Raw genomic sequence first — 13,441 nt, 5'->3', positions numbered from 1 at the left:
GAATGCTAGTATTGATAAGACAGGAATATGTTTCTCTGTACTTTCCATCAGTGTGGTTTGATCCTGTCACCACAATGGACTAGTGATGTAATTTTTGCCTTAAAAAAACCAAACGAGAGCTTCGCAATTCTTGTCCTCCCTGTGAAAGACTGTGCATAGGGAAGCACATAGTCAAATTTTGTTCTAAAGCACTTTTTAAAAAGGCAAGATAAAATGTAAGTTTATTGTTTGCAATTTTCTTCTCTTTGCTCCCACAGTGTTACAAATGTTAAGAATATGTTTCTGGTGTTGTAATGTGATTAGTAGTCCTGCTTGGTAAAAACAGATCTATGTTAAAAAAACAAAAAGCACCCTTCTTCCTCTTCATTGTGGTCCAATTATTTTCCAGCCATAGAGAACCAGGAGGGTCAAAGAGGCCACCTTATTTGAAAGAAATGACCAATATTTGTTTCCTTTTATTTATTTAATTAATTATTTTGCCCTTTACTGCTTTAAGAGTCCTCACACTTTTATTCCTGAATCTCAAAAGCTTGAGCAGTAAATGCTAAGGACAACTCAGTCTTGTTGCTGTTTGCAGACTGAAGCTTTACAAACTCTGGCTCCTGGTAACCTGTTTACTGAAGGTGGTGTTGACAAGTGCTCCAGCTACAGACTGTGTATGGAGTAAATGAAAGTCAAATATCCATCCTTCCTTTTCCTTACTGACTCAAATCTCTATGGAGAGAGCAGGTGGAAAGTTGTGTTAGGAGATACTTGCCTAATTCACTTTTCTGGGATTAGAATATTTTAAATTTGTAAACTGAACATACTGCTAGTCTTGCCACATGGTTGCCATTTAAGCAACACAGTAAAAATCTCAGAACATATCATTTAGTACAGCAATTTTTATTCACACGTCTGTGTTAGTCCATTTATATTCTTCAAGACTGAGGAGAGAGACTGTTAGGAAGATCCAAGGCCTTAATTACTTAACAAAACTCCTGAAATGGCTGAGGATGTTGTTCCCAGGTATTGCTCTAGGCAGCTTCACCTGGGTTCAGACTAGTAATTCTTTTTTGTTCACTCTGCTTGTCTTCTTTTCTGAAAACCAAATCCAAGATACTTTCCTTTTCCTTTCCTCTGATGGAAATTGTTATTCCTCTGTCTTTTTCCTGTCATTGATATTGACATTCTAGGGAGACATTTCACTGATGTTGCTGACTCCCTCAGTTACTTAAGGAGAGATTTCCAGATTTCCTTTTCTTCTAAAAAAAAAAATTCTGGTTTATACTTTTGCTAATTGTTCTAATTTGCTGAAAAATTTATTGAGTCTCTTTTCGTGTGAAACCATGTTTATTAAATATTTTCTTACTATTTTATGCTTAATTGTCTAAGTTTTTTTTTGGTAGACAGCTTTTTTTCAGGTTCAAATCCTTGGATTTTCATACACGTAGTAGAATAACGAGACAATGCAATATTAACACTCATTTTAGAGCTTCTGCTTCATGGGCATCTACCATCTCAGAGAAGCTGTCATCTTTGTCCTGCCATAGCAGGTTACCCTGTTGGAGCTTCTACAGTAGCAGGGGTTGGGAACAAGAGGTAGAGAGACATGGATGCTGAGACCCAGTTTGTCTAAGCTCCTGCTATTCCCAAAAAGTCTTCAGGATATTTTTTGCTTGAAGCAGTAGAGACAATCTCAAATCTTGCTGTCACTAACTACATCAACCAAATGTAGCTGCTAAATTAAAACAGATTATTTAAATACTGTTTATTTCAATATGCAATTAAAGCTTTATATTAAATTAATTTCCTAGTATATTCTCTGGTTATATTGAAACTCAGTTATCTGAGTTCTGTAGTACATCATGAAGGCAGCAGCAAAATAATTGTAAGTACTTTTTGTTTCTGGAGGACAGTGATGTTACAAAACAAATCCATTATCAGCATTTATCAGACTTGTCTGTTCATTTTGCAATATATTGACTTGTCCTTCACTTCTCATTTTTGATGGTGTGGAATGCACTTCTGGATGGCTAGAGCTGCCTGCATTTTCAATTACAATTCTTCTGGCTTGCAGTTCACTTGCTATAGTAATTTTCATGAACTTTTTAATCTTCCAGCATACGTGCTACAGAAAAAACAGAAAAAGAAATCTGGCCTAGTTAGTACCATTTCCTGGCACTGGCAGAAGCACAATGTGCTGAATATTGTTCATGTTGCTTATTATAATGTATGAGATCTTTGCTATGAATAGCTTGCATAGTACTTTGAAGGAACAGAGGAACTAAACTGTTCCTTACTGAACCCACACCTCTTTCTTTCTTCTGAAATAGTTCTTATCACAATATTCATGTTGCAGAGGGGAATGTTGTCCAAAATTCACCTGTAAAGCTCATGGGCCTCCAGAAAGGGACAGGGAGGCAGCAAGAAGAGGAACTCTGTTACTGAGAGAGCATAAATGCTGATACAGCTTTTCAATTATCATACTCAAAAGTGCTGAAATTGGTTGAGATAGAAGGAAAGATAAGAGCATAATTACTTTAGTTAATGGTGAGAAATTAAGACTTAGCATTTTTAATAAAGATTTAGAATCCTTTCCTACTTTCTTCTTATTTCTGCTTTCTCTTAGGTTGGCAGTCTTTTTTTCATGTTGCATCTTATCCCTTTTTGTTTACAGTTTTATAGCTTCTCATTATAGATGTCCACATTTGAGATGTTCTGGTTCTCTGTCTTCAAACAATTATTGAATGAAATAAATAATAGGAGTTAGGAATAAAGGAGTAAAAGTAGGAATTTGAAATAAAAATATCATTATACAGTTTTGGTTATATTAAGTTCAATATATTTGCTAAATTTATCACTAGCCCCCCCCTGCCCCCCAAAATATTTTCTATGCCAAATTGTTCTTATAGGGGATTGAGTAAAAATAGAACCTTCATCTTGTACTGGCTTGAGATTACAAAATTGTTAACAAAAAAATCCCAGTGTTTTTCTTCTAGGATGAACAAATGAGATAGTTGGTTTAGACATTAGATATGAAGTCTTTTGTGGTACTTAAGAATACTTTTCATGGTAGAATTACATTCTGTAAGTTCATAAATAAAGCTCACAAGCATCTCTAGTATTTACTAGGATAATTTAACTAACACACTTTAACTGTGGAACACTCAGAGTATCCAGAGTTCAAATGACAACTTTGCAGTTCTTTCCCTCTGCAGAGAGTAACAGTTTTATAGCTGTTTGAGAGGGCAAGGAGCACACAGTAATTACAGCAAGTTTATTCTACATTCAAATTATAGAATTGTTCCTATAATTACACTTTTTTAATTGCTTTAATGTCAGTAAGGATGTACAAATATACATCGTTATTGATACTTAAAGTGTGGTTTAGCAAAGATTCCGCTACTGTTCTTTGCAAGCCAGGATATTCTGTCAGGAGCTTTACTGTAATAACAAAAAACTGTAGAATGTCAGAAATACTTTTCATCATTTCTTAAGAATTTTTTCTTTAAGATTTTAGTGACATTAACCTGACCTGGATTCCATTCTAATCTAACAAAGAGCTGAAAAGCATGTTTTAGAGGAGAAAGAAAAATGTCTAAAATATATGTCCCAAATCAGTAAAAATATTCTTAAATGCTTATTTAAAAATCTGATTCTGTTTTGCTCTGAACAGCAATAAAATAAATTTGTACAGGTAGCAGGAGCTCTTTAAGAAAGACAAATCACTGCTGTATTACAGAATGAGAGGCATAAGAAGCTTGGAAACAAGAGCCCAAAGCAAATGGGAAAGCTGATTGCCATTGATAACCATTCTTTGCTTCTGAAAGCCTCTGGAAGGTCTCAGTCTTAGCCTGAAGCTTTTGGCCTGTAGGTGTTTGCTCTATTGCAAACCCTGACAACACCAGTCTTTGGCCAGTATAACAATCCCAGCCATTGCATTTCTGTTAAGAAAGCAAGTGACCAGAAGGTGTTTGGATATAGCAACAGTCTACTGCAAGATCTCCAGCACTTCTTACATCTAATTTTGCTCTCCCAGCGAGGAGTAACTTTTTTCTTGAGCCTCTGGAGGAGATGCTGACTAAACTTTTGAATGAGCCTCAAAAGAAGATCTGCTCTCGTTATTCATATGTGGTTTTCTGAACCATCTCAGAGGCATCTGTATTGTGCTTGTCAAGGTGGTTTTGTTCCCTTCTTACAGTTTGGTAAGTATGTAGGTCACATACTCTTGGGGTGTTTTACTGCTAATGTTTTGGTCTGGGTTTTTTTGTGGCGCTTAAAACCTGTCATGTCATGCACTTTCACCACCTCCAGCAAGGTTTTATTGATCCTACTTGGACATCAGAAGGAATTTTTTCATGGAAGGGGTGATTAGACATTGGAATGGATGGCCCAGGGAGGTAGTGGAGTCACCGTCCCTGGAGGTTTTGAGGAAATGATTGGACGTGGCACTTAGTGCCATGGTCTAGTTGACAATGTGGTGAACAGTCAAAGGTTGGACTCAATGATCTTGGAGGTCTTTTCCAACCTAAATGATTCTGTGATTCTCTTCTCTCAGCTTAAATTTTTGGATACAAACCTTGCGAGTCATTTTTCTTTTCCCCTCTGTTCATCTCTGCCATTATCATTATAATTTGAAAAGTGAATTATTGGCATCAATGGAGATACTAACTCTGGAATTCCTACAGATTTTCTAAGAAGGTCCATTGAATACCCTAAAAAGCATGAACTGAAACACAATTGGAAGAACAATCCCATAAGGCAATTTCCATTTCTAGATACCTCAAAAAATTACTGCAGAATGCTAAATAAATTCTGAGATATCTTATGATACAATATTTCCTGTAATACCATGAAATTGCCTGAAATAAGGATAATTCTTGTATGTCACCATGGCAGATCTCTGTCATAATTATGATATTGCTGGATATTTACTAAATATTCTGGAAGACTGAAGGTACTGTTTGTTTCTCAAGGCTCTTTTTTAAAGAAAAATGGGTTTGTTTCTGGTAAAAAGACCACCCTTTTTTACAGAAAGTACAATTTTTTTTTTAATTAATCACTTTTTGATAGAAAACCTTGTTCAGTGGTTTGGATGATAATAATGCTAGCACTGATCTTTGATTCTCCTTCAGAGCACTATAAATCCAGCTTCTCAGTACATTGTAAACTATGCATTTTTTCATCTTTATGAGACCCTTGGCAGACTTTATGGTTAATACAAAGACATGCAGCAAATTAGATGTTTTTTAAAGGAAGCTGAGAAACATCTTTTTAAAAAAGAGCAAAAAGGAATAACTTCCTTTAGAGGATAATTTTATACTTTGTTACTTTCAAAATAGCATCTAACACCCTTGCTGCCAGACTGCAATTAGTATCTGGTGGCCAGCTACCGTATATATTTACATTGTGTTTCTTTTATCCCTGTTCATTGGGATTGTAAACCAGGAATGAAGAAGACACCTTGCTTATTTGAATTAAATTTTATTGCCATAGCTTATGTAATTTTAACTGATTCTTTTAACTCCCTGGTGTTTGGTGAAACGTAAACCGGTGGATCTTCTCAGTCCATTCAATTAATATTTCTCATAACAGGATTGTGTGTCATGCCATTTGGCAGTGCTTAGTTTAGCTAATGTCCAGATAATATGCTCTGAATGGATTGTATTCTGGATAAGTAAGTTAGACATTTAAGTAGAAACCAGTGTGACTAATGCGGGATATCAAATTCTCTAGGTCTTGCAGTTCTATGTATGCTTGAAGAATGCCTGTGTGAAAGCATAAGCCATTTCATAACCTTGACTTTGGTTGCATCACATTGCCTTGTGCTGGTGTTTGCATTGGAAGCAGCTTGGGCGACCTCAGCACCAAGGGGTGACTGATGTTCTCTCTTGAAGTGTCCAGTTCTTTGTTACATTACCACAGGTGCTATGAAAGCCTGCTTCATCGAGGTCTTTTCACTCATGTGGCTTCTCCAGCATATAAATTAAATATGTCTTAGCTCATTTAAAGAATATCTTTATGGTTTGGAAGCACAAAAATATGTCTTGTTTGGTAGAATCTTGCACATGAAGCCAATATCTAGATATCACTGCAGGAGTGCTCACAAATAGCCCTGCATAGCCAAGGGCTAAAGAGTCATTACTGCCTGTAATGACTGCACTAGGCAGAACTGAAAAATTACTTCTTGAAACCTGAATTCTTCAGGAATGAAACTCTTTTCTTTGTATATAGATACCTAATAGATAATATATGCCGTAACACATATGACACACTGTGTACTAGATAAAGGGATGGGCTCCACAATAGACAAGGAATTAAATTGAAAATGCAACAAGTCTGCAGCAGCCTATTTTCAGTTAACTTTCCAGGTTAACTTTGGTTAACCCAGGTTTGAGTTTTTCATACTGGACTAACAGATCATCTTCCCTAGGTTTTGTATTTTTCCCATTGCATAATTTGTTGGGATATCAGTCCAATGAAAGTAATATAAAATGTGACTTGTTAAAATTAAAAAGTGAATTTGAACTTTTTTAGGTAATGAAAAATAGCATTTTTCATGGGAGAGAGAGTAGTGGTTTATGTGTAAGACTAAAACAGGAAATCTTGACGCCTTTTCCATTTATGCAGTAAACTGATCTTGTCATATTGGGTCCAAAACCTTCTCATGAGGGGTTGGGTAAAGTGAGACCCAAAGACCATTGGATCTAAGATCAGATTGTGGAATTTGTTATACTGACCTGACACTTTTCTTTGTTCTTGACTTATCTGTACAATGTTGCTCTCAACCATTTCAGGCTTTGTTTATGATAGTATTCAAATAGTAGACTATTAAGAACCTCACTGATAGTAAGCAGAGATGGAGTATGGTAAAATGATACTTGAACAGTAAAATAATTCTAACATAATTCATCCTTCCTTACTCCAGTCTTGCTTTCAAATATGGACTGGGACTTGGGAACAAGAAAAGCTAGTTCTTGCTCTGTCACTGTCAATACATGTATCTGCTGTGTACAGAAAGGATTTTAACTTCTAGGGCTGCCCCTTTAGCACTATTCTAACCAAAGTAAGGTTTCTGGAAGAAAAAAGACGATCCAAGATGCTTTGCTCTCTCTCTGATTTTTTTTTTCTCTTTTTCAAGTTAGTTTTAACACATGGTAGTCTTAATTCTTATTGTAAATCACGTTCATCTGGCTTGTGAGACAATTAAGATATAAACAGGTATAATTTGCCAATCAAAATAAACATTAGATTCTGGGGATTTCTGATTATCATCTGAGCGGTGGGAATAGAGAGGATAGTGAGTGAGGGATCATGTTTGCCTGGAATGCAGGAACGGAGGGAGGCTGAAGGGTCTTTGAAGATCTTGTTTAATTGATTCCTCAATGTAACCCTGTTTTTCCTTTGGGGCTTTCTGGCTCCCCCTCAGATTAATTCATGCACAGTAGAAATTAAGGGAAGTATTTAAGTTTACAGTAGCTACAAATTTAAGTACTTCTTTGAAGTGTCGTGGGGTGTTCTTTCAGATAAATATCATTAACATAAATAAATGTTCTGTGTGTTTGGCAGTGCTTTTTGCAATAGAATATGTCTATAGTGGAAGATATTTGTGAATTTTGTTATGTTGCATACCTTGAGCCTATTTGGCCCTGACAAGAAGGAAGACTTCCCTGTTATCAATGAGCAGCTAGAGAAGCTAGTATCTCTTTTAATTCAAGACCTGCTCATCTTCATCTTGGAGATAACTTGGCTCATTAGAAAAGTACAAGAGATTTTAGGGTTTTTCCTGAACTTACAGACTTATGGTGCTATTGCCCATGGTTTTTTCGCTCCAAGCTTTGAAAGCTGTAGTAGAACTACGCAGGCCATCTTCCTGACTTCCCTGCTAGCTTTCCTATTTTCCCTGCCCAGCCTCTGCTGTTGCATGTAGCTTTATGAAGAGCTGTCAGCTACTCCTAAGAACAGAGAACTGAGAAAAGGAAAGCAAGGGGAAATAAAGAACATGAAGAAACATCTGTAAACTATAGCTGTAGGAATTATGTAGTACAGACATGCTGGAATTAAAGTAGCTTTAGAGAATATCGCTCCTCTTTTGTCTTGGATCATAACCAGTAAGGTTAGTAGCAGTCATGTAGCAGTCATTCCTTTTAATAAACTTCTTAACCTTCAGAAAATTTACATTATTATCCTGTGATATGATAGTGACAGATCTTGGGAAGTTTATCATATGCTTTAGGTTTCAAATCATTGCAAGTATGAACAAAAGCTTCCAAATGAGTTCAGAGTGTGCAGCACCACTAACCCCTTCTGTCCCACCAGCTTGTGGAGGAGTGTGCTTCCTCCAACACCCAAGATAAGTACTGGCTCTGAACAGGCTTAGATTGGCAAGAGTATCTGTTTCATTGTTGGCACGTTAATAGACGGTTTAGCGTTGGTTTATCTGTCCTACTAGATGAAATCTTGGGTTGTGTAAGGAATTACTAGTACTCAGGTTATGTTCAAGTCAAATCCAGTCCTTCCTTTGGGAAGGAGATGGAGTGTCTTTTCCCTGGCTAAATGCTTAGCTGTGTTACAAACTCCAGGCTAGAAAACACAGTACCCACTACCATCCCACCACCCAAACTGTCCTTCTGTCAAACAGCAACAACCTGTTCTCTGTAACAGCCACGATCTGTGACATTCAACTCCAGCATAGGTCAGATGTTGAGCAGCACAACTCCCCTAAAAATCATGGAATAATTTAGGGTTAAAGCCATCTCCATACAACTCGATCCGTTTAACTCTTATGATCTGCTGAACACCACATTAGTGTTTAAAGCTTTCGGTGCTCTTCCTTCCCTAATAACAGTATAAACTTTGGATTTTTCTGTGTGTTTAGTGTGGTGGGTTGAAAGGAAGAAAACAGGAATGCAATCAGAAATTAATTTCTATGTTTGTGCCTCTGACATGATTTGTTGAGCACTTTTGAACAAATTACTAAATATTTCTGTATGTTTGCTGATATAAAATATAAATTCTTATAACAAACATCTTACTCCTAGAGATCAAAGAATCATAGAATGGTTTGGGTTGGAAGGCATCTTAAAGATCATCTAGTTCCAGCCCCCCTGCTGTGGGCAGGGACTCCGTTCACTAGATCAGGTTGCTCAGAGCTTGTTACTGGTCAGGAATGTCATTATAGGTGCCTGATGTGAGAGCTATGACTTTGTTTAGCATTTTATTGCTATAAATAGTAAAACAAGTTGGATTTGATTTCCAGAGGCAGAGTAAACAGTCTTTTCTGTGTTTTTGAAATGGTAAAAGTTTTAGGATAAACACATAATACGGTCCTATTGGCAGGTCAGTATCAAAGCTTACAAGTCTATTGGGTCCAGCATCTGATCAGCTCCAATTTTCTGTAAATTGTGTTGACTTCTTCTGTATGGCAGAGTTTCTTTATTTCATTGTTGTTTTTTGGTTCAGGGGTTGCTGTTGGCTTTTTTTGAAGTTTCAGCTGTGTTTTTCTGTAAAGAACATACTTGGCAATGCATTGCCATATAATGGACAGCCAATTGTGCAATTCTATTTCAAATTGGAAAGCAACGTCATTAATATTTTGAAATAACTGAGATAGGAGTGTTTTTATCATGAAAGTCATGCCTTTGTTGGACAACTTCTGAAAAGGCACAGGGGGAACAGAAGATGGAGCTTCATCAGTTATGAAATGAATTATATGAAGTAATTTCCCCTAAACCAGACTGAACATAATGACAAAAAGTCCACCGGCCATATGGGTTTCATAAATGCAGAGTAACATTAGGTGGAGATACCTCAGTAATCAGTCCAAAAGATCTATTGTTGGTTTAGCCTTAATTCAGGCCAACCTGAGCCAAAGAATTATATCAATGTGTATTGAGAACTGCTATTTTAGATCTACCTGAACTGAACTCTGAATGTGCTTTTATTTATTTTTTGTTTGTTTTGTTTCCCTTTGTTGTAGGTCATTGTGGTTCTAAGTACAAAGCCGTAGTTGCCTGATTTGTGGTGTCTAAGTGTCTGTTCTTCTGTTCTCTTCAGAGATCGCAGTTGACTGTACCAAGTGCAGAGGTGGGAAATCAAAGGAGTCAAAATTTGGAAAGCAGCCCTTTCATGTCAGACCTGCTGAGCGACGTACCCTTTGCCCTAGCACCACACGTGTTAGCAGTGCAGGGCACCCAGAGTGACGTTCCTGACCGATTGCTCACCTACGACATCAATGATAATTTATCAAGATTTTGGTATGACTTTACCCTTGAAAATTCAGTGCTTTGTGATCCATAATGTTTTCTTTATTTTCTCTGCCTCTGTCGAGGAATAAGTCTTAAAGGGAAGATCAAGACTTATTTGGATCTACTCAATATTTTGGGGGCCTGCCACTGGTGTATCAAATGGATTGTTATTCACAACTGTGATATATTTCTTAGCTTTAAATGATCTGTAACTTAATATGTTAAATATTCTATTTATCCTCAAAGAAATCAAGCAGCTGTTTCAGCCTGAGTAGGAGACTGGCTATTGATATCTACTTCCAATATGTAGGCTGCAGACACAAACATTTCATAACTTTAGAGGAAGGCTAGCACTGTTTTGTTACTTCACTCAGTTACCAAACACATAGGTCCTGTTACATGTGTTGAGATCAGCTCTGATTTTGTACAGATAGAAACCAATATTAACGCTAAAGCAATGCTGCTCTGCAGTACTGGACAGACAACTTTTCTGTGAAACTGAGTTTGAAAACTCAGAGTTAGTTATGAGTCCTTAAATAATCTTGAAGACTTAATAGGATTAAACTTAAAAATTAGTTAAAATTGGTTAAACTTACCAATTTTAAAATGAAAATCAGTTGCTTCCTTCCCTTTTCCAGTAGATGGTATTTTGTCCGTCTCATTTTGTGCCTGCCTGGAGAAGTCCTCCCCGCCTGCCTGTTGGCTGCTGTTTGTTCTCATTACCACATGTGTTCCTGATTTATATACAGATCAGCTTTTCCATTTTAACCTCTTTGCCCCCTGAAGAAGGAAATCTCAGGACACGTACTTTTAATGGTCACACCCTTCTTTTTTTAATTTGTGTGCCAGAGATACAGATGGCAATGTTTAACAACAGGAAAACATTACATTGTTTCTTATCCAACTAAATTAAACTGCTAAGTACCTAAACATGCATTCTCACAGACCACTGTGTCCCTGCTCACAAGCTTTGAGCATGTTTTTCCTGACTAACACCAGAGTTGCTGTTTCACGAGCAACAGCTCTCTGATGTAACGTCACAGTTTGTGATGAAGAATGATCTGTGGCACACAAAAGACTACACTGGTTTTCTCTCTTGGGGTGCAATATTTATATTGTGCCAAATGTTAGTGGATATTTTCTTATATTTTCTATGCTCTGTGGTAGCTTAAAATACATATATTTTCAGACTTGCATCCTCTTACAGTATTTGAGATAAGTACTGTAAATGGTGAAGAAATTATATTGTGAATATGTCTGAGGTTGTTAAATATTCATGGTTTAGATTTTTTTTGATGTATGTATTTAATATTTTTGACAGCTGTGTTCTTAAATGTTTTGAAGATATTGTTTTAGGGAGCGTATCTGTGCTGTACTACAATAAAAAGATGCTAAAAAATAGTGAGTTATTTTTTATGTGTGAGAGTTACCATGTGGTTTCATCTGTATTGTTTACTACAGGCATGACCATTCAGCTTTCATGGGAACTTGAAAATTCTTGAAAATCTTTTCAGTGTCATTTAAAAATTGGGGTCCTTCTAATAAATTATATCACACTTTCATCTGGTGGATTCTGTGTGCTGTGCTGGTGACTTGTGATGGCTTAGGAGGTGTCCCTGATACTGCTTTGGGAATAGTGTGGCTGGGAGCTGGGAAGTACTAAGGCCTCTTAGAAGGAACAATTAATTTACAAAGTTGTTCAGAACTGTCTTGTGTGCTGAATTTTCTAGTTAATGCATACCTGAAGCACTAATTTTAATTTTAATTATTATTTTATATCTAATAGTTAAAAAATGGCTTGTTCTGCAAATAGTATGTTTCCATTCAAATTATCTATTTTGAATCTGAAATGTTTATGCAGCTCAGCTAGTCTTGAAGCAGAATTGTAAAGCACTGTTGAAGACCAAACAAACTCACAATACTTGTTCTTTCTTTGCTAGCTGACTTGGCATTCATTTTTTTGCCTAAAGTTAGATGATTTATCTAAATAATTACAACTTGTCAGATTTGAGCTCCGTTAAACTCACAAGTACCCCTTCAAAAGAAAAAGAGAGACAAAGGAGAGTAGGGAGGAGGTTGTATTCAGCAGGAGGAGAAATGTGGGTGGTAGATTAAAACTTGGCCTTCACCCTTAATCATCTTCCATAAAGGGTAAGAGTAGCAAGGGTACTAGTAATGGCCAAGGGTACTGGGAATGTGTCTTTAGCAAGAGCTGAGGCTCAAACACCTCTCTTGCCTGAGATCATCCCTAAAAGTCAATTGAAGTCTTATTGCATCCAGACAGTGAAGGTGAATTTCTTCCCACTTGGACAAGAAAAAGAATACATTTAAACTGTTATAAATTAGTAAGATTTATGACTACTACTATTTGTCCACTAATAACATGAAGATGACACAAAATCTTCAAAACATTAAAGATTTCGAAGAGTCTCAGTTCACAAAAGATGTGAATTGCTTATGTAGGATATGTTTGACATCATACGCTGATTATTGCACAGCATATGTGTGAATATATGTGTATCTGTCACTACCAACAAATACTGGATGGTTCTATGTATTGTTCTTCAAACCTTTGACAACGGATGAAGGAATATAGTTAATTTTAAAAAAATAATTTAAAACTATTAATAAAATCAATATCAAAACAGTAAACCACCTTGGCTCTCCTTTCTGTATGTTCTGTATATAATAATCAGAACATGAATAGAACTGTTTGCTTTGTGTTATGCATATGTATGTAAATTTTTTTGACAGAACAGAAAGTAATTTAATAGCTAATGTCATTAACATCAGAATTACAACAGACTGCCAACTCTAGGACTAATAATGAAAGATTGAGCTGTGTTCCTGTGCCTCCTTTGTTAAATATTTAGAGTTACTTTAGTTCATGGGAGAATTTGAGCTTCATTTGCCATTCTCTACATTTTCCTTGCAAAAGGTGTACTCTGTGTTGTGTGATAGTTTTCTTATTGAACTTTTTAATAAGTCAAACCTAAAAAGACTCTTATTATTTTCTCTGGAAAGGTTGTAAATACAGGCTCTGGAAAAGTGTAATTTGAAATGTAGAAAAAGGGGAGTGAAGCTCACATGTTCAAAGGTAAATCAAAGAATAATTGCATCCAGAACAGCCTGACAGAAGGCTTAGTGGGAGCTGGTCCCTACAGAGAACTCCCCAGTGACAAATGCAGCAATGGAACCAGACAATGCCATGT

The 13,441-nt window shown here is 36.5% G+C and overlaps 1 protein-coding gene across 1 annotated transcript in view; it reads left to right on the top strand.

The window, feature by feature from the left end:
- Positions 1-12,864, top strand: part of UMAD1 (UBAP1-MVB12-associated (UMA) domain containing 1) — a 76,770-nt gene extending 63,906 nt beyond the window's left edge. The window contains exon 4 of the mRNA XM_029961923.1: positions 10,039-12,864. Coding sequence (XP_029817783.1) covers positions 10,039-10,281 — 243 coding nt within the window. The 3' untranslated portion in view covers positions 10,282-12,864. The remainder of the gene's footprint in view (positions 1-10,038) is intronic.
- Positions 12,865-13,441: the final 577 nt, after the last annotated feature.

The sequence above is a fragment of the Manacus vitellinus genome, unplaced genomic scaffold (assembly GCF_001715985.3).
Source record: "Manacus vitellinus isolate BGI_N305 unplaced genomic scaffold, ASM171598v3 scaffold_3_pilon, whole genome shotgun sequence".
Classification (NCBI taxonomy): Eukaryota; Metazoa; Chordata; class Aves; order Passeriformes; family Pipridae; genus Manacus; species Manacus vitellinus.
The sequence above is the reverse complement of the archived record's forward strand: the minus strand, read 5'-3'. Positions and strand labels throughout refer to the sequence as shown.